General features: G+C 43.3%; 2 protein-coding genes across 4 annotated transcripts; one reads left to right on the forward strand and one right to left on the reverse strand.

The window, feature by feature from the left end:
- Positions 1–1164: 1164 nt before the first annotated feature.
- LOC124117367 (WASH complex subunit 1-like) lies at positions 1165–5933 on the reverse strand. The gene is made up of 4 exons (XM_046479193.2): positions 5795–5933; positions 4512–5099; positions 3784–3995; positions 1165–2384 (listed from the first exon to the last, which is right to left on the reverse strand). Exons 2-4 carry the CDS (start codon positions 5042–5044, stop codon positions 1675–1677), a joined length of 1455 nt encoding a protein of 484 aa, XP_046335149.2. The 5' UTR covers positions 5045–5099; positions 5795–5933; the 3' UTR covers positions 1165–1674.
- A 1775-nt stretch (positions 5934–7708) lies between these two features.
- On the forward strand, positions 7709–18229 carry LOC124116601. Of its 3 annotated transcripts, none has more exons than XM_046477999.2 (6): positions 7709–7944; positions 12287–13141; positions 13443–13818; positions 14013–14183; positions 15762–16100; positions 16498–18229. In XM_046477999.2, exons 2-6 carry the CDS (start codon positions 12300–12302, stop codon positions 17314–17316), a joined length of 2547 nt encoding a protein of 848 aa, XP_046333955.2. In that variant the 5' UTR covers positions 7709–7944; positions 12287–12299; the 3' UTR covers positions 17317–18229. The 3 variants fall into 3 exon arrangements, with proteins under 3 accessions (XP_046333955.2, XP_046333954.2, XP_046333956.2); XM_046477998.2 differs by having other exon boundaries at positions 7710–7904; XM_046478000.2 differs by lacking the exon at positions 7709–7944 and adding an exon at positions 9703–9784.
- Positions 18230–19379: the final 1150 nt, after the last annotated feature.

A 19379-nucleotide genomic window follows, 5' to 3' on the forward strand; every position in this document is an offset into this window, starting at 1 on the left:
GGAGATATTGCTGCAATGAATACACATCATAATGCTTAGTAAGCCATTGTGATGTCATTGGTTACCATGACGTCACAATCAAATGACTTCGCTAATCTCTCTACCACTGAAGCTGGCTAGTTGTACTTTTTAAGCTCAAGAGACTGGTTTTTACTGTTTACAAACTTGAAAAGTTTGAAGAATGATTTGGGACGATCAATTTAATCTCACCCTTGTATCTTTTCATATGAAAATTTATCAACAGTCGATAAAGTTTAAAGTTTGTCAAGCCTCTGAGTTTTTAACTCTTATTTAAGTTATTACTTTGTGTTGATATATTTTAACATCAAAAGACACTTGATTGAGATTCTCTATACATCTCTTTGTACAGGGCAATCTAGAGACAGAAATCTAAAGGATAAAAACTTGGAAGTCTGATTTTGCATCAAGATATAATGTATTTGATATTTTTCCATCAGAGAAAAATACAGACAAGTTGATCATCATAACAATTCTGAAATGTTTTAAAGCTGTTAAGTACGGTAATGAAGGCAAACTGTAACTATAACCCACACTTAACAGGTCCTCTTTATATGTAGATACTCTTTACCTTCCCTATATCAAAATAACAATCTGACATAAAAGATAAAATTTCAGTGTGTAACAATTAACATTAACAGTTTCAATGTTTGAGCACTGAACATTCATTACACAGATGACAAACGATTTGTGCCATTTTGACAGATATGCATTAGTCTGAGGTGAAGCAATCTTGTCATCCCACAATAACATGGCTCAATATTAATTTCATACAGGGCTGCACTGACAGGTATCACTATTGAATACTTGACTGTCAACTTAACCTGTCAATTACAACCTTTATCTTCATGGTAAAGGAAGTGAAGTTTCAGGAAGTATTTCAATTGTCCAACAATTATTGATTTGAGAAATTCAAGCTACCGTATTCGACGTAATAAGCGCCCAGGGCACTCTCAAAATTAGAAAAAGGGGACTCTTATTAGAATATTATTTTGGTGAAAAAATACAGATTTGAAAGATCGTAAATTTCGTGGTTTATGCTGACAGCCTGAAATGTTTATATACGACAGATATATTTTTCCAGAATTTAATTTCCCATAATTAAGGGTGCATATAACATACGAGTGCGTATTATACACGAATAAATAAGTGTTGTGTACATTGATCAATTGGAAGGGGTGCTAATTGAGATTGTTCAGTAGGCAATATATTAGCAAATATCGCCATGGGCGCTTATAAGACTGGGGCACTTATTACGTCGAATACGGTATACAGATTCTTTCTAATCCGTCAAGTGCAAATCATAAACTTTACCAGTGAAACCCTCAGTGTGTCTTTACAAGAATTATTATCTGTACATAATAACAGATTAAATTATATTACACAGCATGATTCATAATACTTATAATGTTACTGATACCAGTGCCACGCCGATAACATGGTTTCACAGTACTATGTAAAGAAATTTAAGAAACATATTTAAAAAACAAATTTTTAAATAATTATTTGTTTTATAAAATGATTAGTTTTATGCCTTCATTGCAAGAAGAAAACCAAGAAATGAAGAAAGTTTTGTGTAATACACATTGTTTGCACGTATGTACTTGTATCATTTCATCGCGTATGGCTTCCCAGTGATTGACATTAAACATGGCTCTACTCCCAGTCGTCTTCAGCTTCTGCAGCACCATCCCCAGGTTTGGGTGGGGGAGGAATCATCGAGGAGATCTTGTCCATCACTCCTCCCCCTCCTCCATTAGAAGAAGACTCTGCCTTCTCTCCTCCGCCCCCTCCAGCTGCGCCTGGCTTGACTGTCCCCGAGATGCCTTTACGCCTCATGGTCAGTTTGGCAAACAGATCTGACATGAGGTCTCCACCGCCTCCGCCTCCCCCTCCCCCTCCGCCAGTCGACTTCTCCTCTTGTTTCTTCTTCTTGGATTCTTTCTTCTTATCTTTCACATTCTTCAGTTTAGCCTTCCCTGCACCTCCAGCCTTGCGTATGGAATCCAAGAGACTTGCTCGCCCATCAGAAGGTGCTGCTATCTCGGCCGGAGCAGAGCTAAGGTCATTACTTGGAGGAGCTGGGGGTGGTGGAGGTGGAGGAGGAGGAGGAGGAGGGGGAGCACCACCGTCACTAGGCGGGGGTGGTGGAGGTGGGGGTGGTGGTGCTGATGGAGGTGGACCTGGGGGTGGTGGTCCTGGTGGTGCAGGGGGTGGAGGAGGAGCATCACCCCCAAGGGCTGCAGGCCCAGGTGGTACAGCCTCAGGTAGGTCCACGGAGGGCAATTCAGGAATGTTGGAGGCCAGAACAGAAGGAGCAATCGATGGACCCTGGTCTGCACTGAATGACAGATCATCAGCAACACCTGAAATATAAAACACTCATTATTCCATTCCCCATAACAGCACTCTATGTTCAAACCATCTTGTACCTGAGAGCAAAGGATACCAATGAAAATGTATTGTTATACCTCTATTAAGAATCTTGCAATTCCATTGGTTCATCTGAACCATGTGACAAAACAATACATTTCAATGTAGACCCCCAAATTATGTGACTGACATTTGATCTTGAATGTTGACTCATCAAATGATCATTATTGACTTGTCATGTGATGAATATTGACTCATCTGCTAGAAAACATGAACATGGCAACTGGTATGGATATTTCATGGTTCGCATGAAACAGAGGGTGGTTTAAAGACTTCATAAACTTTAAAGTGAATTTCGGTATAAGAAAACGAATGATTACTCTTGATGATGTCACTATGCAAAAACAAAGACCGGAGGACCCGACCCCTTCAGTGGTCTGCCAGGACAGGACAGACCACCTCAGGGGTTGGGTCCCTGCCAGGACAGGACAGACCACCTCGGGGGTTGGGTCCCTGCCAGGACAGGACAGACCACCTCAGGGGTTGGGTCCCTGCCAGGACAGGACAGACCACCTCAGGGGTAGGGTCCCTGCCAGGACAGGACAGACCACCTCAGGGGTTGGGTCCCTGCCAGGACAGGACAGACCACCTCGGGGGTTGGGTCCCTGCCAGGACAGGACAGACCACCTCGGGGGTTGGGTCCCTGCCAGGACAGGACAGACCACCTCGGGGGTTGGGTCCCTGCCAGGACAGGACAGACCACCTCGGGGGTAGGGTCCCTGCCAGGACAGGACAGACCACCTCAGGGGTTGGGTCCCTGCCAGGACAGGACAGACCACCTCGGGGGTTGGGTCCCTGCCAGGACAGGACAGACCACCTCGGGGGTTGGGTCCCTGCCAGGACAGGACAGACCACCTCAGGGGTTGGGTCCCTGCCAGTACAGGACAGACCACCTCAGGGGTTGGGTCCCTGCCAGGACAGGACAGACCACCTCGGGGGTTGGGTCCTTGAGTTCTTGTTGTCACATATTGACCTTGTCAAGACTTATTAATTGTACAATGTAATATTCATCCTCACCATGTTATTGATACCTAATCAAGGAATACAAATGAAAGGTTTTGGGTCCCTCAAGAATATTTTATAATAATCATGATTATTGACAATTTCATACCAAATTTTAAAACAATGAATTAGTTTTTTAACAACTGAAGTTTGAAATTCAAGAAATTGTTCATTAATCAGGCAGATAGCCCCTAATGAGCTGCAATCCAATATTTCCAGGAAATAATTTGTGTGAGATTTGCTCGAAACCCAGTCAAGCATCTGCAGTTCATCACAGTACATCATCATCATCATCATCATCATCATCATCAAATGATCAATGGAACATACCCAGGAGATTAGGTAGGAAATCGGGTACAGCTATTTCTGGGACAGTGCCGATGTCAGGGATGTAGAAGAAGCTTTCTGCGGCCTGTCTCTGAAGCTCCTCACGCTGTACGATAGTGCTGGGAGCATCTGCTAGTCCCGCCTCCTCTTCCTCAATGGCTGCCCGCGTCTTGGTCACCACGCCTAGGGGGTCTAGCATAACATACTTCTTGTACCTAGGAGTGAAATAACAGGCATCATGAAACGTGGAAACTTCATGCCTGCAATGAGGTCTCCCAACATCACTATCACATGTTAAATGCTATTTTGTGTTATCATAAGATTATGCCTAGAGACTCTAACACCATAAACACTTCAGCAGCCACACAGGTTAACCGTAGTCAGAAACATTTCCCTGCCATGATGGACATAAACTAGCCTTACTTTGGTTTCTCATGCCATGCGTAATTTATGACTAAGCTCATATCATGACGAAGTGTAAATAATAGTTTGAGAATTTTTCAGGATATAAATATTATTTGCTTTTAGTAAAATATCTTTTTTTGTTTCATATCACTTATATGTTTGTATTTAATAATTAACATACAAGGTATAGATTTATCACAGTTGAGCATCCAAAATTAACCTTTGATATCAAATCTCCCTCAATCAACTGAACTACAATAATGTTCAATTGTTACATTAGTTGTGCATAATCAATAATCAAACACAGGAACGTCACTCCCACTTACGGGTTTTCTGAGGTATTAAAGAGAAGCAGAGAGCTGACGGAGGGTAGGACTTTGGGCAGTCCCCCAAGTCCCTCTTCCTTATCTTCCCCGATTTTCTTCTTCCGCTTTAAGTCCAGGTGAACATTATAGTAGAGGAGCTTCTCTCGAATAACTCTATCATCTACAACTTGATGTTTGGCTTGTAACCTGTAGTGACTGTGTTTGGGTTCCTTCAGACCAGCCGTGTCTTTGAATAACGATTTATAGTCCTCAATCCCGTCCCCAGCTGGGTACTTAGCACAAGCAAACACCTTGGTGGCCTTATTGCTGCCTTTCAATTTCTCTACTCTGGCATGTGCCAAGTTCACTCTGTCATTCACTTTTTGCAGTCTTGCTTTGTTGTCTGCTACACGACTGTTAATCCTGTTAAAGATGTCATTTGCTACTTTGTCTAAATAGTCCAGAGAATCTGCTATTTGCATTACAGTTTCTTCACGCCGCAGGTCGGGTGGAATTCCCGGGACATTAAAGCCCTTACTATTCATGATCGTCATCTATACACGCAATATTCCTCAATTAAATGTAACACATAGATGTCACTGTGTTCTTCTGAAAATAAAAAAAATAACATTTTACAAAATACATACAATTTCAGGATAAAAAGTTAACATGATGATCAGGCTTGATAATTAATGTGTACTGGATATATCTTCTAGTCCACATTTTCCCATACTCACTTCAAACATACAGCATATTATTACAGGCCCAAAGCCATCAGTGGTAAAGAAAAATAAAGAAATCTACATTTCAGCAAAATAAATTAATTTCTGACAGTATGATGTCACTGTATTAATTCTCCAAATATTTTAACACATGTGTTTGTTGTAATGGAAGATACAGAGGTAAAGACATTAAAGATATCAATGATGATATGTCAATATTTTGGTTTATCAACATATCATCAGAAAACGTATGTATGTTAACATTGACGTTTCATTTGTTTTCAAATTCTTTTCAAAGTAAACATGTAAACAAACAAAAATACCTAACAATGAAAATTACATATTTACTCAATAAGAAAATCATTTTTTTCTCCTCTTCAAGGGGCGTTGTAACAATTACTTCCAGATGACGATGTATTTGTAAGATTGCTCGTGAATATTACCACCTAATGAAACAGACATGTACAATTAACTTTCCAGTTCACGCAGATGTTGTTAATCGGTAGACTGTTCAAATGACAACATCTCATGAACTCTTCCTGTTTATTAAAGATAATTTTGTGTCACTAATGAAATACTCACATTGCATACGCCGCCATCTTTAGCCTTTTGTGTCATGTGACAAATCACGTGAGTTTTCTATTTCCGATGGGAGCTGATTTAAACGAATATTGCCGAAGCAGTGTGTACATAAATGACGCTGCAATTTGGGCATTTTAGTACGTGACATTATTTAGATATTGAAATAATAAGTTTACCCATCAAAATGCTTCAGTCAAGATGACCTACAATTACGTCACCTTTTAGGGAGCATTCATTGTGATAATTTGTATATATATCACAATGCCGTGAGTAATTCTAAAGACAACGTCTTGGTGAAAAGCAGTAGAAGAACAATAAGAAATCTACAACAGGCTCAATCTGCCTTTAACATAAAACATAATGAATGCATAACATTCGCGAAACAATCTGTGTTATTGTTGTTGAAAATATATCCCCAAATAATGCACTTATATGCACTAGTGTGTGTGTGTGTGTGTGTGTGTGTGTGTGTGTGTGTGTGTGCCCTTTTTATGTGTGGTTGCTATGAGGGGAGGTGAAATGGGGTTTAACGTCGCGTCCAAGATTATTGCACTTATACAGCGACGTGCATGTACGTGTGTGTGTTTGTGTGGCTGCTTGTACTAGTCCGGACTGATGCCGATTTATAGTGCTAGCTCACTGAGATACCATGCCGCAGTTTAACATGAATACCCTACTCAGACACAGTATACTGACTCCGAGCCGACCAGTCCTTGTTTTAGCCCTTAATGCCGAGCGCCAGACAGGGTAACAACAAGTACCATCTTTTAACGTCTTTTGGTATGACGCGGTCGGGTATCGAACCCCGGACCTTCCGCTCTGGCGTTCTGTATACTGTGTCTGAGTAGGGTATTCATGTTAAACTGCGGCATGGTATCTCAGTGAGCTAGCACTATAAATCGGCATCAGTCCGGACTAGTACAAGCAGCCACACACACGCACACGCGTACATGCACGTCGCTATACAAGTGCAATAATCTTGGACCCAATTTCACCCTACATCACCCACCTGTTCGTAAAATGGGCGTGTCCAACACTGCCGAGATCGGGTTCTATTCAGCGTGTCATCATATATATATATATATATATATATATATATATATATATATATGTGTGTGTGTTTGTGTGTGTGTGTGTGTGTGTGTGTGTGTGTGTGTATGTGTGACGTCATAGCTCTCCTAAATGTTCTCCTTACAATGCTTTGCAGACCAATGTGACGTCATTGGTTACCATGACGTCACAATCAAATGACATCACTTATGGCTCTGCTACTGAAGCTGTTAGCAGTACTTTTTACACTTAAGACACTGCTTATTACTTTCTACAAACTGAAAAAGTTGGAAGAATGATGATGGATGATAAATAAAATCTCACCCTCGTGTTTTTTATATCAAATATATCAACACTCGTTGATAAAAGTGGAAAAAACCCTCTACAAGCCTCGGAGTTTTCCCACTTTTATCAACTCGTGTTGTGATATATTTGATATCAATTAAAAGACACTCGGGTGAGATTCACTAATCATATAAGACACTCGTGGTCGTTGTTTATCGTACGCCCGTCATGGTCTATTCTCCCCGCAGTGTTTAACTGTCCGATAAACAATCCCAAATCGTCGTATATTTCTTAAATAATATCATCTATAATATATTATGTAGAATATCTTCTGCTCAAAGAGTGACGTAATATGTCAGTCACAGGCACTGCACATGCGCTATACAAACGACCTTGGTCGAACAGCTCACATTTCGAGACGATTTACTAGATTGTCTCCTTTTAAAGCAATTTATTCATCAACTAATGCTCCCTTCATTTCATTTGCGGTCATGAAAAAACATACAGATCTCCTATCAAAATTCCATACACCGCAAAAAAACCAACTCACGGTAGATAAAACAACCAGATACTATATACGATGGACAGCGATCACGCGCTATAACGGGGCTTTACCGTCTCCTTTGAGCAATGCCATCAAGCCCAGACTTGCGAACGTGTTCTATTGTGACATACCTAAGCTGACTGGCAATTTGAAAAATACATATATAGTATATATAACCACAGGTGCATCATATACGGGACACGGGAGCAGAGGTTTAACGGAAAGAACAAGGTGAGTGCTGTATGTGCTGACAGTCGGTATGCTAAAACAGGTAAGTCAGTGGCTCACTGATAAATACGCACTGCCTCTCTGTATAGAAGGGCGTAGCAGAAGCGATGTCATCCTGACCTATATTATTTTTGTTTGTTTGATTTTCATTTTTTTTTTATGTGTATAGTTTAACATGCGGGTGCAGTGGTTTTGGGTTATGTAATACCTTCAAATACCAATGAGCCGGTTACCTTGCCAACTGATACACGACCTCCGTTTTAAAATGTTGATGTGTTCAGGGTGTGTTGGCGATTTCACGATAATGCGTTTCCGACATGCACCTCGATATTAACACTGGCAATTATATTTCTTTTTCTGCATATGCTCGTTAATGATTAATACTTTCATACGCGGGGAACCAGGCAGCGAAGACGGCGTCTTGTCGAGATGTCCGCTAACTATACACGCATATAGAACATCCCGGCGTGAAGGGAGTGATGGATGCGGGCCGTAATGTATTGATCTACTACACATTCCCCACACTTCATCGGACCGCCTCCGTGGTCTAGTGGTAGAGCGTCCGCCCGGAGAGCGGAAGGTCCGGGGTTCGATCCCCGGCCGCTTCATACCGAAAGACGTTAAAAGATGGTACTTGTTGTTACCCTGTCTGGCGCTCATTAAGGCATTAAAGGGCTTAAACAAGGACTGGTCGGGTCGGAGTCAGTATACCACATGTGTCTGAGTAGGGTATTCATGTTAAACTGCGGCATGGTATCTCAGTAAGCTAGCTCTATAAATCGGCATCAGTCCGGACTAGTACAAGCAGCTACACACACACACAGACACACACACACGTGCAATATAAGTGCAATAATCTTGGACGCGACGTTAAACCCCATTTCACCTCACCTCACCTCACTACATCGTCGTAAATCCCAATATGTTAGAGAGCACATCAAAAACACTGTGTACATCCACCTTGTATTTGCTGTCAGTTTTTGTTCATTCCGACATAACAGGGATGTACAGGTATGGGTATGCAGTAAACTACGTTTATAACGAAGAAAAATACACCGATAAATCATTGCCAGAAACCCAAGAAATTTTGTTGATCATTAAAAATGTGATCAGTTGGATTAGCGGTGACTTCCTATGAAATACACAATCTGTCTTAGCTACTTTGCATATAATCCGACGAATATGGTGATTTATATTAATCCGCAGATAGAGGATGGAAGGCGTAGCGGAACATGACGAACATGCAGTAGCGAGTCTGGAATGTTAGCCACACACACAGACGCACACACACACAGACGCACACACACACAGACACACACACACACACACACACACACACACACACACACACACACACACACACACACACACACACACACACACACACAATATCTAGCACTGTGTGTATCCAGGGTGAGAACTTCTCGGGCATGACGGATGGCCGTTGTTTAGGCAGTCTCCCCCCCCTCCCCCCCCCCCCCCCCCCCCCTCTCTCTCTCTCTCTCTCACACACACACACACACACACACACACACACACACACACACTGTTCTCTCGGGCAGTAATACAAGACAAACTATTTTTGTTATCACTGAAAGGACGCACTTTGTTTTGTACCCTCAACATATTGTTTTTAAAGACACCCAGTGTAGAAACAACTACGCCACCCACCACCCCTGAATACCAAATAGGCGGTCCCAAAGCAGGACATCGGTTTGTCTCGGTTGCGTGATCGTTAGGAGGCAAATGACGACCTATTTATATACGAGCACATACTCAGTAGACGAACCGGTTTCAAGTAGTTACAAACTAGACGATCAAAGGGACCTAAGCAGGTTCGGTCATGCATTACGAGAAACATTACACTCGAGTCCAAACAGTGGGTAAGTGAATTGGGAATAACGCCGCTTTGAACAGTATTTCAGTTATATCACATCGTGTCAGTTTAATATGAGTGATACCGAAGTGATGCTTGGTGAAAATGTAGACGTTTAACACATGAATGTAAGAAAGGAACACGGGTATGGTGCTGACAAATCTAGGAAAGCACAAGGGACGCAACTCTGCACAGCCAATTGCGGCACCTAAGGCGTCCAGGCCGCCTATTTTTGATATTGTGAGGTGAGGTGAGGTGAGGTGAGGTGAAATAGGGTTTAACGTCGCGTCCAAGATTATTGCACTTATATAGCGACCTGCGTGTACGTGTGTGTGTTTGTGTGGCTGCTTGAACTAGTCCGGACTGATGCCGATTTATAGTGCTAGCCCACTGAGATACCATGCCGCAGTTTAACATGAATACCCCACTCAGACACAGTATACTGACTCCGAGCCGACCAGTCCTTGTTTTAACCCCTTAATGTCGAGCGCCAGACAGGGTAACAACAAGTACCATCTTTTAACGTCTTTTGGTATGACGCGGCCAGGGATTGAACCCTGGACCTTCCGCTCTCCGGGCGGACGCTCTACCACTAGACCACGGAGGCGGTTTTTGATATTGTAATTCAAATAGCAGCATACATGTCATGCATACAGCAGCCATTCATGCTTTGCTTCCCGAAATAATCATTGTTCTATTGTGAGGACATGGTTGGTTTTACTTATTTCGTTACTTTGACAGAACTAAGAATTGTCTTTGAGTGAACAGTCCGACATAACATATCATATCTTGGCATCTGTGCATTATAGTATTTATCTTGAAAGCCAAGTTTGTTTTAGAAATACAATGTATATGAAAATATCGATTTTGAAAAAAGCAATCGATACTGTCGATTGGATTTTCATAAAAGAAATACCGAGTTCCTGGAGAGTTAAACAACGGATACGTACTTTCTACAATGGAATACAATCAGGAGTTCTTGACAATGGTTTTGGTTTCTCATTCTTTGACATATCAAGAAGGATGCTGCCAAGGAGATCCCTTATCACCCTATATATTCATCCTTTGTGTAGGAATACTAGCAATACTTATAGGAAATAACCAGCATATAAAGGGAATAAGAACTGGTGACATTGAACATCTCCTAGCACAATATGCAGACGACACATCCTGCTCACTTGATGGTTCTGAACAACGCCTGTACGGTGTTCTGTATGTACATTCTTCGCGTGCTTTTCAGGTTTAAAAGTAAACATAGATAAGACAAAGTTAACATGGATTGGGTCAAAGAAAAGATAAAAAAAATGAAACTCCGCTCGAAATGGAAATTAGGCTGGATAGAGGAAGCTTTTGAATTATTGGGCACATAAGTCTGTCTTGATATGGATGATATGGTGGATATTAACTACGAAAACAGATTCAAGCAATGTGAGACCCTGATGTCAATGTTGTCACATCTTCCCGAGGCAAGAGAGTTAACTGACTATAAAAGTCCAGTTTCCACCCTTGCCGAACTAGGCTGGGATTATGGAGTTACATTTTGACTGGACTAACGAGTCTTTGCATTGTCCAATCAAAATCGCGCAACGAAATCGAAATCCGGTTCGTAAAATGTCGCGCAGATTTCGGTCGATTGCAGTTTTTGCAAAGCACGTGCACCGCCAACTCGTTGTCAACAGATATTTTCCAAACCTTTTCATGTTTTTAATAAAGGTGCCCGCGTGATTTGATGGACTTCGCGATGTAAGACCCGTTTTATCACAACATGGATCTGGATGAACGATCAGATCGTCTTGACTGGGCGCCACCGTTCTGTTTGAAACAGACGCAAGTGGTGGAATCTGATTGGTCTATAGGAGAGGCTGAGAAGGGACATAACTCGTAATAACCACTGGTGGCGCTACGATCGAGCCCAATAATTCCAGCCCAGTTCGGCAAGGGTGGAAACTGGACTTTTAAAGTCAGTTAACTCTCTTGCCTCGGGAAGATAATGTTGTCAATAAGACACCAAACAATTTTTGTCGGAACTCTATTCTTACCCTATTTACCCAAACTAAATAATCTATTCTCATCTACTCCAATTCCACCCCAAATAATAGTTGATAAATTTCAACCAAAATGTTTCAAATTCTTGTGGTGAAATAAACCGGACAAAATGAAAAGATCACAAATAGTATGTGATACTTTAGATGGTGGGATTAAATGCCCCAAAATAAGAGAAGTCATACAATTTCAAAAGAATTCGACGATAAGACTAGCCTTTACAACTCATTCTAAATGGAGTTTTATATTCTTTTTAAATACCCTTTTAACAAACGGTTAAATTGTGTACGATATCAATAGCCGGAAGAATAAGCCATATATATTATCTAGAGTAAACAATAAGTTGTGTGAAGAATTATTGATATCTTGGTGGGATTTCGTGGACGGTCTAGAAAATAACGTGGTTTTTGTTATTTTAATACACTCGTTAGTCTGCATCAGGTAATTCCGCCTCTCTGTGTTGTAGGTAACCTAGCATCATGCCGGGGATTAAACGTAAGGCATCACGGGCTTCGCCTTATGAACCGGTCAGTAAACTGACCAAACAGCGAACGTCCACCACAGTGAAACCTGTCAGGGAGAAATCCACCATCCGACCACCGCTGCCTCTACCAAAATGGCCAAGTCTTAAAAGAAAAACGACGAAAGAAAGCGCCAGCCCCGGAGGATCAGGAGACGCGTCCCCTCCCCCGGGATTGAGAAGGGCCCCCACCCTTACCCTCGAAGATAAAGAACCCGAGTCGGCTTCACCTCTCTCTGGCAAGAAGAGTTTGTCAAAGAAAGGGTCTGTTGTTGTAGGCGAGGTCGTTACTGCCCCTTCACTGCCTAAAACCGCCTCCATCGTTGAAGGTGACGATAGAGTTACGACCTTGACCCGGCTTGCTTCAGGGTCAACTGTCGGTCGCACCACCAGTTTCTCTGAAGCACCTGCTGCAATAAGCAAGGAATTGTCCAAGACATCCACCAGTACCAAGACGCCCCTCATCTGTAAGAGCATCAGCAGAGGAGGCAGCATCGTCATCGGCGGGGGAGACGTCCCATCTCTCAGCAAGTCGTCGTCCAAGTCCAAGTCGTCGAAAGCGGGGTCCGAGACTGGAGTCGCTTTGGAGAAGGTTCTCAGTCTCAGTAAGTCTCTGTCCAAACCATCGCTGACGAAGGAGAAGTCTGCCAGCCTCATCAGTGCCGCCGCTGAAGAAGCTGCAGCTGCAGCTGCTGATGATGACGAGGATGGTGACGGTGCAGTCGTAGTGGACATCCCCCTTCCACCTGGGGGACTCATGGAGATCGTCTTCTCATTTGACACGACAGGCTCCATGATGAGGTGAGAGCTGGCCTCCCATGTACTTTCCTTCTGTTGGGCGTAAGATCTTTTACCAAAAAGATAATCCCATCTATGAACTGCCTAAATATAATCCTGTTTGACGCGTGCCTGAAGAATAACCTGCCCAGTGATTATCTAGACACACGTGTATGTATTTTCAGATATAATCTGTCCCTAATCAACGGATTGTATTTATTAAAAGTATAGCTGAAAAATGGCTTCACCGGACACAGACCTGCTTCTATCATTTTATCATAAATAGTACAAATGACTTTGCTGAAACGGTGTTGTGTTTTGTCAGATGTCTGGAGCAGGTTCGAAGCCAAATCCAGGACATGGTTCAGCGTCTCCAAGCAGATATCCCTGGCATTCGTATCGCCATCTTCGCCCATGGCGACTACTGCGACGCAAGCAACTACGTTGTTCAGTGGATCGACTTCGGCGCTTCCACCCCCGAGATCTGCAAGTTCATAAGAGACGTGAAGCCTACCGGAGGTGGTGACTTCCCCGAGGCCTACGAAGTGGTGTTGAGGCGCTGTCAGAGCGTTCTGTCCTGGACTCCAGGGAGTCAGCGTTCCCTGGTGATGATCGGGGACGCCACCCCCCACGAGGCGGATGATCCTCAGAATGAGGAGAACATTGACTGGAAGACAGAGTGCAGGGCTCTGAGAGATATGGTATGTGGGATATACACGTCACGCACACAATGAAGGGAATACTAACTGTTATCGTGTTCCCTATTAAATTTGAAGTTCGTTACTTGTGCTTTTGGGTAAGAAATGTAACCCATATTCTAAATTTCCTATTGCATATTATACATTAATTCAGGACAAACCAGTTGGTTAACAAATTATCACGTTCCCTCGTGCAGGGAGTCCGCATCTATGGCGTGCAGACTGGGGGAATCACGGATGCAGACGAATTTTGGGGACAAATGGCCCGCATCACTCTGGGTCGCCACTTGCTACTGGATCAGTTCTCTAACATCTTCGACATGATCATGGCTATCTGCTACAGGGAGAGGGGAGCGGACCTCCTCGGGGTGAGTGAATTGATACTTCGCATCACGTTATTCCAGCTACACAGGTGATCTGTGTATGCAAGGGTGGTTAGATATGGTGATATGGTTTTATAAGGGTGGGTTAACTGTGATGTGGGTATGTGAGGGTGGTGAGCTGTGATGTGGGTATGTAAGGGTGGTTAGCTGTGATGTGGGTATGTAAGGGTGGTTAGCTGTGATGTGGGTATGTAAGGATGGTTAACTGTGATGTGGGTATGTAAGGGTGGTTAGCTGTGATGTGGGTATGTGAGGGTGGTGAGCTGTGATGTGGGTATGTAAGGGTGGTGAGCTGTGATGTGGGTATGTAAGGGTGGTTAGCTGTGATGTGGGTATGTAAGGGTGGTTAGCTGTGATGTGGGTATGTAAGGGTGGTGAGCTGTGATGTGGGTATGTAAGGGTGGTGAGCTGTGATGTGGGTATTTTAGGGGTGGTTAACTGTGATGTGGGTATGTAAGGGTTGTTAGCTGTGATGTGGGCATGTAAGGGTGGGTTAACTGTGATGTGGGTATGTAAGGGTGGTGAGCTGTGATGTGGGTATGTAAGGGTTGTTAGCTGTGATGTGGGCATGTAAGGATGGTTAGCTGTGATGTGGGTATGTAAGGGTGGTGAGCTGTGATGTGGGTATGTAAGGGTGGTGAGCTGTGATGTGGGTATGTAAGGGTGGTGAGCTGTGATGTGGGTATGTAAGGGTGGTGAGCTGTGATGTGGGTATGTAAGGGTGGTGAGCTGTGATGTGGGTATTTTAGGGGTGGTTAACTGTGATGTGGGTATGTAAGGGTGGTGAGCTGTGATGTGGGTATGTAAGGGTGGTGAGCTGTGATGTGGGTATGTAAGGGTGGTGAGCTGTGATGTGGGTATGTAAGGGTGGTGAGCTGTGATGTGGGTATGTAAGGGTGGTGAGCTGTGATGTGGGTATTTTAGGGGTGGTTAACTGTGATGTGGGTATGTAAGGGTTGTAAGCTGTGATGTGGGCATGTAAGGATGGTTAGCTGTGATGTGGGTATGTAAGGATGGTTAGCTGTGATGTGGGTATGTAAGGTTGGTTAGCTGTGATGTGGGCATGTAAGGGTGGTTAGCTGTGATGTGGGTATGTAAGGGTGGTTAGCTGTGAAGTGGGTATGTAAGGGTGGGTTAACTGTGATGCGGGTATGTAAGGGTGGTGAGCTGTGATGTGGGTATGTAAGGGTGGTTAGCTGTGATGTGGGTATATAAGGGTGGGGAGCTGTGATGTGGGTATGTAAGGGTGGTTAGCTGTGATGTGGGCATGTAAGGGTGGTTAGCTGTGATGTGGGTATGTAAGGGTGGGGAGCTGTGATGTGGGTATGTAAGAGCTGTCAGCTGTGATGTGGGTATGTAAGAGCTGGTCAGCTATGATGTGGGTATGTGAGGGTGGTTAGCTGTGATGTGGGTATGTAAGGGATGTACAGCTGTGATGTAGGTATGTAAGGGTGGTTAGCTGTGATGTGGATATGTGAGGGTGGGTGGCTGTATGTGATGCTGCAGTATAGATCAGTGTAACGTGACACCTAGACATAGAGAGTTCCTTGTTGTGTGTTACAGGCATACGAGGATGAAGTCCGGGGACGCCACGGGGGAGGGGCCATCAATAAGGATCTGGAGGGATTGTTCGGGACGCTGAGAGATGAATCTGATCCTCCTTCGCTGACATTATCCCCGTCCTTAATGAAAATCCCCACAGAGACCTTGCTTGGGGCCAAAACAGGCAGCTCGAAGGTCACAGCCCTGAAGAAACTAAAAGCGATGGTGAAGGCTAAAGGCGCGGCCAAGAAGGTCAAGGGCGCTGGGAAAACCAAACCTAAAGCAAAAACGGAAAAGAAAAAGGGAGGAGCAAAGAAAACGAAAAAGCCCAAGACGAAGGCAAAGGCAAAGAAATCTGAGGTATGAAGACCAAACATATTGTTTCAGAAGTCAGAAGTACGTGAGTGCATGTTGTTTAATGCCGGTGTGCGTGCGTGCGTGTGTGTGTGTGTGTGCTTGTACGACGCGGCGGGTGATCGAACAACCGACGTTCCAAAGCAAACAGCAAAGTAACTGACTGACCACGGGGTTACTCTTCTTTTAGGCAGCTCTTGACATTCATAGGATACATGGGGATCTGACCCTGAATCGCCACAGGAGTTCAAACCCAGCATGGCGGTACCCCCTTAAAGTGATTGACATCTTGGTTCCTTTGGTAGGTTGGGTACACTGTCATTGTAGCGCAAGCACAGCCTTCCCAAAGAATCAGACTGAGTGATTGAGTGATATCTAATTCAACTTTAATATTATATTTCAGAAGTTCCTGCGTGAAACTGTAGATGATGAGAAATTCATCCGTCGCTTCAACGACAACGACGACAAAGATGATCTAGTGATGAACATGGGCTGGACGGATTGGAAACGCGCCATCTACCCACTCAAACACAAGCCCCATTATCCCCTTCCAGAGTCCGTCCGCGACAACAGACGGGTATTCAGAGGAGCTAACGGATACGTGAGGTCAGACCTGTTCCAGCGTAAGCACGACGTCCAGGCTATCTACGAACTCGGCGTACGACCTCCGATCCACCGTAAGCGCATCTACACGACGCTGTTTAAATTTACAAAGGGTTTCAAAAACAAACAGGTATGGGATTCATTCCTGTTGAGGAAAAAAAGCGCATTCGACGCGGTGAGCAGCAATGTCGCACGGGGAGCACAGATCTATGTCAGGAGGGCTGTGTACCCGCCCGATAACGTCTTCTTCCTTGAAACAGTCAATCGCATCAACGCAATATTTGACTATGCGTGGAACAAGCCCACGAAAGCAGCTGAAAACTTCAGAACAATTGAAAGAAGTAATTTTCTCATCAGCGGTGTCCAAAAGATTCGGAACACTCCCAAGAAGACGACACCCAAGAAAGCTGTCCCCTCTAAGGGTAAACGCGCATCGAAAGAGACAAAAGCAGCTGCTGTAAAGAAATCAAAGACCAAAACCAAAACCACTAAAGCGGCAGCTAAAAAGGCCAAACCAACTAAAAAGACAAAAACACCCGCTAAAAAATCCAAACCAACCAAGAAGACAAAAACACCCACTAAAAAAGCAAGAGGCAAAGGGAAGAAGGCAGCTAAATAGACTGAGAATATCTTGAATTCTTTTCAGTTGCCATTTTATTTTGATATTGATACTTGAACAATCATCGGGCGACTTTGGAACCATCATCTTCTCCATCACAGTGGACGCTCACAGTCCAAGAGGACGAGGCGCCATAGTGCTAAATAACTTTAACCTTTTCATGACGTGTGTGGAGTACTGATACAGAACAATTGCATTCATAACTCAAATACTCATTGCATCCATAACTAGCAATGCCTTCCTAGATTTCGTTGTCTTAAATAAGCCGCGCGTTTAGAACAATATGTTGTCGAACAAAATAGAAAATGTCGTGCGTTCTGTTCATAGACGTTTTCAAAAGAGATCTGATTGTATATGTCAGTGCCATCCTTTGCCCATTCTGAATGTCTGTGTGTTGGGTCTTATGTTTTAATTACTTGGTTAACGGATTTGTGTTCCGAAACAAAAGGGCCCGAGGTCGAAATAATATGTGTTTTTTTTAATCCCTGAAAAGTGTTGTCAGTTGGAATGAAAATTAAACTGAATCATGTAAGAAAAATGAAAAAGATAATAATATTTTTTATATTTTTTTAACAGATTCGACAGGTATAAAATCGGCACATTGTGTGATGAGATGTGAAGTCTTTGGTGGATGAATCACTGAATCCGTTTTACAAAGAAATTAAGAAACACTTTAATGAAAACATTGCTGGTATGTTCAGGTAAATGAATGCCATATTGTTGAATGTTTTTGTGTTAGCAAGGCAATTGCAACCATTTTCACTTAATCTGCATTTTAATGGATTCACGTGTGTCCAGCATTTTAATCAAATATTCAATGTACATTGTGAAGGCAGCAGTGTGTGTGTTTAATATGTATATATTGTCTCTCTCTCGTTTTAATTAGATTAATATATGCAATGGAAAACAGAAATAATTTCATTTTCTTCTTCAATGACTTCTTTGAAACAGCATATATACATTTACATTATGATGTCAATAGTGACATCATAATTTAGCAACGTTATAACTTAAATTACGTCTTCCTGAGACTACATTGACATATGTAAGAGAACAATTCGTGATTCATCAAATGGTTATATTGTGTGAGGCCCATTTCTGGTGTCTTGTGCCGAGATATTGCAAGAGAATATTGCTAAAAGCCGCGTAAATCCATAACTCACTCACTCACTCACTCACTCACCAAACTGGTACTCATAAACGTATACGACCAGCATCACCAGGCGTCCGTCGGTAACAATCGTTAAGAGTCGGCGGGCCAGCCGTTACGGATACCAAGACGTCAGGATGTTGGGATGCTTGGTCGTTTGCCCGTCAGGTCAAACTTGACCCTGTTCTCACTTCGAGTTGTCTGATGGCGGTAAAGATGAATTCTACCATCACACTGAAGAATCCTTAATCCTGAATGGTCAAAACAGAATTAAAATAAGGTATCAAATTTCATTTGATACTTCTTAATTAACAAACCATTTCACACTAAAACCGTGCGTATGAGTGAGTGAGTGAGTATGGTTTTACGCTGCTTTTAGCAATATTCCAGCAATATCACGGCGGGGGACACCAGAAATGGGCTTCACACGACGTAACCATGTCGGGAATCGAACCAGGGTCTTTGGCGTGACGGACCGCCTCCGTGGTCTTGTGGTAGAGCGTCCGCCCGGAGAGCGGAAGGTCCAGGGTTCGATCCCGGGCCGCGTCATACAAAAAGACGTTAAAAGATTGTACTTGTTGTTACCCTGTCTGGCGCTCGGCATTAAGGGGCTAAAACAAGGACTGGTCGGCTCGGAGTCAGTATACTGTGTCTGAGTGGGGTATTCATGTTAAACTGCGGCATGGTATCTCAGTGAGCTAGCACTATAAATCGGCATCAGTCCGGACTAGTACAAGCAGCCACACACACACATACACGTGCATGCACGTCGCTATATAAGTGCAATAATCTTGGACGCGACGTTAAACCCAATTTCACCTCACCTCACCTCACCTTTGGCGTGACGAGCAAACTCTTTAACCTCCAAGCTACCCGACCGCCCCCGTTGCGTATGAATACATCGAACTGTATA

The sequence above is a fragment of the Haliotis rufescens genome, unplaced genomic scaffold (assembly GCF_023055435.1).
Source record: "Haliotis rufescens isolate VD_foot unplaced genomic scaffold, xgHalRufe1.0.p SCAF_22, whole genome shotgun sequence".
In the NCBI taxonomy this organism is placed as follows: domain Eukaryota; kingdom Metazoa; phylum Mollusca; class Gastropoda; order Lepetellida; family Haliotidae; genus Haliotis; species Haliotis rufescens.

What these genes read in the sequence shown, in the direction of transcription:
- LOC124116601 (XM_046477999.2), top strand. Translation starts at nt 12,300, where the DNA reads ATGCCGGGGATTAAACGTAAGGCATCACGGGCTTCGCCTTATGAACCG. An exon ending in GCAGGGCTCTGAGAGATATG is followed by an intron (nt 13,819 to 14,012) that starts GTATGTGGGATA and finishes TCCCTCGTGCAG; the next exon opens with GGAGTCCGCATCTATGGCGT. An exon ending in CAAAGGCAAAGAAATCTGAG is followed by an intron (nt 16,101 to 16,497) that starts GTATGAAGACCA and finishes ATTATATTTCAG; the next exon opens with AAGTTCCTGCGTGAAACTGT.
- LOC124117367 (XM_046479193.2), bottom strand. Translation starts at nt 5,044, where the DNA reads ATGACGATCATGAATAGTAAGGGCTTTAATGTCCCGGGAATTCCACCC. An exon ending in TTTAATACCTCAGAAAACCC is followed by an intron (nt 3,996 to 4,511) that starts GTAAGTGGGAGT and finishes TTTCACTCCTAG; the next exon opens with GTACAAGAAGTATGTTATGC. An exon ending in TTTCCTACCTAATCTCCTGG is followed by an intron (nt 2,385 to 3,783) that starts GTATGTTCCATT and finishes TTTATATTTCAG; the next exon opens with GTGTTGCTGATGATCTGTCA.